Genomic DNA, 3,853 nt, shown 5'->3' on the forward strand with positions numbered 1-3,853 from the left:
ATCGGTGTCCGAACCCTCACCCGATGATGCATCCTCCTCACCCACGGCATTCACATCATCATGTATACGATTAGTATAGAAACACTCTTCTATGGATTACAGAGAAGAAACGGTTCGGGGAGTACGTTTTGAACCGTCGTTCATCATTACACCTAATAAGCTTGCTGCTTTTACAGCATCAGAACGTTTCGGAGCTGCTGAAAAATTACCAAACAAAAATGCAAATTGTTGCGATTTTGACGGGGAGGGTTTACATTCCCCGTGTGAGGCCTTGCACCGTTCGTTTTGGGGTCCCCGTTCCATGACTCTCACGTGCACGGGGACCTCGCTATAGCTCAGGTATTTTAGCAGAGAAAAAAATTCAGCTGCGTTCAGCCCTGGTTTTGGATTGAAGACGTAGATGCAAGACCTCGTTTGTTACATTTGTCGGTTTATGGCCAGTCAAAAGTCAGTTGGAGAACCCTTCATGTTGGTTGTCCGTATCCGCGCGTTGACTCCCATCTCTGGGGAAGAACCCCCGATTAACCGACTCGTTAATCGATTACATTGAGATAGCCAAGATAGTCAATATAGCCAAGATAGTCAATATAGCCAAGATAGTCAATATAGCCAAGATTGTAGTTTCAGTAGAACCCGAATGGCTCGAGTTCCGCACTGAGTCAACGCCCTGACAGCCAAGCACTGTGAGCTTCACATGGCCAAGCATACGAGCCTCTCTAGCAATACCGCACTAGATTGCAACCATAAGTACATGGCTAGAGGACGACGCAACCGCCTTGGCAGAACGTTGCACATTGGGGTCTTTGCGCTGCGGGCACGAAGCTTCAGGGCGGGACCCGGGAATCAGCCTCTGTCACGTCACACATAGCGCATGTCCGACAGAGCAAAAGTCTTAAGTAAACAGTCCGTTAAGTGCACTGAATGTGCAGCCGTCGATTGCGTTGCCAAATTAAGCACGCACCCAAACAGGCACCAACCCACCCAACACCGTTGCACTAGCGCTACACTAAGTCCACACACCAGCCCACAATGTTCCAAAGATAGTGTGCGCTAAATTGGAAACACCCTGGATTGAACCTAATCAGGACCCAGCACGGCCCACGAGCCAAATGTCTCAATAAGACCCATCAGCACTTCTCCCAGTTGGCGCTCCTCTGCTGGGTACATCACCGCATGCACGGCGTGATTATTGCCCCCTGTGGGGGTGTAGACGGGCCCCCAGCTGGGCACCGGCACACATGCCGCACACCGCACACTGAGCCAACATGCTGACTGTTCCGAAATCCAAATCATATCGTGCAGTGGGTCATTGATTAAGTCGGGGTGCAAGTGGACTGACCCAGCACGCGCCAGCAGGACTGTCGGGCCTCGCTCCGCAAGAATTGCCGGATGTGATTCGGGACATAAAAAGGTCACTGTTTTCACCGGCTGAGGTAATTGGGAGCATTCCCAACCCATGGGCATCAATCCCCTTGGAGATTGCCGTTTGTACCACGCCCGGTCATCTGGATGTGATGCATGAAGCCATGGAGCACAGCCTAGCCTTCGAGAGCTCCGGACCGTCCGGGGGATGGGGGCCTTCGTGATGCGCATCTATTAGGGGCGCCCGCTCTTAGCTAATCCATTTTTTGTAGCCCTAAGTCCTGTTCCCCAATCCCAGGCCCTGCCCTTCTTTGGGGAAGACGAAGGTTCCCCTAAAGAGAACACTTTAGAAACACGAAGAAACCTTCCCTTTCTTCGTCCCAAAGGGAAGGTTTCTTCGTCCCAAAGGGGACAAGGGGGTTCCCCTTTAGGGGAAGAAGAAGAAGGGGACAAGGAAAGCCTTACGGCTAATGAACATTCCAACGGACCACTCGCAGGTCCCTAGTTTCCTTTTCTCTGCGTTCTCTTCACTGCGGTTACTCTGGTTGCCTGAGGACCTTTTCGGAACAATGGAACGACGTTTGCCTTGACACCTCTTAGGGTCTTTGCAGGCCTGTATTACATTGCCGTCGGGTTACGTGGACAGTCCATCACACAGGAGGTCCGGCAGGTCAGATCCATTGTGGCGTTATCCATCTGACTATATGCGTTCGAATTCTGCATATGTGCGCGCAGTATTGCGGTGCTCCGTCCTAACATATGCCGTCCCTGCGTTTTCGTTATTGGCTCTTACGCAAACACACATGTGCCTGCCGTCTGCTCGTGCTCGCTGCGGCAAAATATTGCCGCCGCTGCCATGTTGAATGTCGCAAGCTGCGGCCGGGGCCCCCCTCGAAGTGCTTCCTCCACCCGGCCCCCTTTCCTCGGCCCTTGTCCGCGACATCAGCTCAACTCTACGCCTTGAGCCCCCAACAACACCACGGCCGTATATCTTGAACACCTAATCTCCCAAATCCTGAAGCCCCCTGTGCCTGGCCCGCGTGCCGCCCTTGGCTTGCCCGGCGCGCCGCACACACATGGGCCCTCCTCACACACACCCTGTCATCACGGCTCCCCTCTCCTCCTACAGCTCCAATGCATGGGCGGATGCATGCGTCTGCGCACCAAGCCACCAGCCTACCACAGCGTGGGAGAGTCTGCGCGCGAGCCACCTGCTACTATCATGCAAATCTTTCCTAGAGCAGTGAAGCAGCTACCCTAGCCACCTTTATCGTCCGTTTTCTCTAGGAGCCCATCCCCTTGCGGGCCCGCGGGTACATGGACATGCCCACTTGCAACAAGAACCGCCGTAGCCGGACAGTATTTTTAGCTATGTACTGAAGCTTCCTCTCTGGCACAGCGGAGGACACAAAGCTCCTTCAGGCCTCCACAGAATCCCGTCACGGCGTTCCTTCCGTTCACGTACAGATGTCGTCAGGGTCTGTATTTCTTTTCCTGACTCTCACCCTCTCCTCCCTCCCCCAAACCTTCCACATCTATTTTCCACATCATTCCCCCTCCCCATCCCGCACAGAGTCAGGTGGCCGCCCCTGACCTACAGACAGACCGACCGAACCAATCGACAGACAGACAGACAGACCGGCCCGCACATGCACATGCACACGCGCGTTATTTGGATACTGGTTTCCATGAAGGGCGAATAGCCAAATAGCTTTCCCTTGGAGCTCCATAACTGGCCTCGGACGCCTCGGACGCCCCGTCCCAACCACACCGCTAGGAAACCCTCTTTCGCCTGTTCCTGCCTCCAAGGGAGCTACAGGCAGTCCCATTAACAGCGGTCCGCACATACCCAACACCCACACATCCCAGACACCCCAGAAATCCCACGCCGCCGCCCATCTTCCCCCCTCCCGCATACACATCGACAGCCTCCGTGTAAAACCAACCAATCCAGCTTAGCCATTATTCGGACCGTCCTCACCCTCGGCTGCTCCCTCTTCCTCGTCCGGAGCCGCCTCACCCTCCCCACCTTCCTCAGGCAGGAACTGCTCCTCCTCATGCCCGTCATTAGGCGCCGGCGGCTGCGACGCCACCGCCGAGGCAGCGGCCCGCGCCTCCGCCACGTCCTCGCCGCCGTCACCGTCGTACACCACCTCATCTGCGCCTTCGCCCTCCTCGTCAGCCTCCGCCACGGCCGCCAGCCTGGCGGCCTCCGCCTCCGCCGCCTCGGCGGCAGCAGCCTCTGCCGCCGCGGCTGCCGTACCCGCCAGCATGTGCGCCATGCCAGTCCCGGCGATGCCGCGTGTGCCGGCGGTTGCGGAGAGGGTGGCGGCGGCCTGCGCCGCTGCGGTCTCGACGGCTGCTGCCGCCTCCGCTGCCACCGCCTCGTCTTGGAAATGTGCGACGACCAGCATAAAGGAGTCGAAGGTGATACGGCCCTGCCAACATGCCGCATGTGCGCACGAGAGATGCAGAGTGGACCAGGAAGACG

General features: G+C 56.6%; 1 protein-coding gene across 1 annotated transcript in view; it reads right to left on the bottom strand.

Moving 5' to 3' along the window:
• Positions 1-1,077: 1,077 nt before the first annotated feature.
• Positions 1,078-3,853, bottom strand: part of VOLCADRAFT_98941 (uncharacterized protein) — a gene marked incomplete at both ends in the record, with an annotated part of 3,963 nt that continues 1,187 nt past the window's right edge. The window contains 2 exons of the mRNA XM_002957779.1: positions 1,078-1,196; positions 3,392-3,800. Coding sequence (XP_002957825.1) covers positions 1,078-1,196; positions 3,392-3,800 — 528 coding nt within the window. The remainder of the gene's footprint in view (positions 1,197-3,391; positions 3,801-3,853) is intronic.

The sequence above is a fragment of the Volvox carteri genome (genome assembly GCF_000143455.1).
Source record: "Volvox carteri f. nagariensis unplaced genomic scaffold VOLCAscaffold_79, whole genome shotgun sequence".
In the NCBI taxonomy this organism is placed as follows: Eukaryota; Viridiplantae; Chlorophyta; class Chlorophyceae; order Chlamydomonadales; family Volvocaceae; genus Volvox; species Volvox carteri.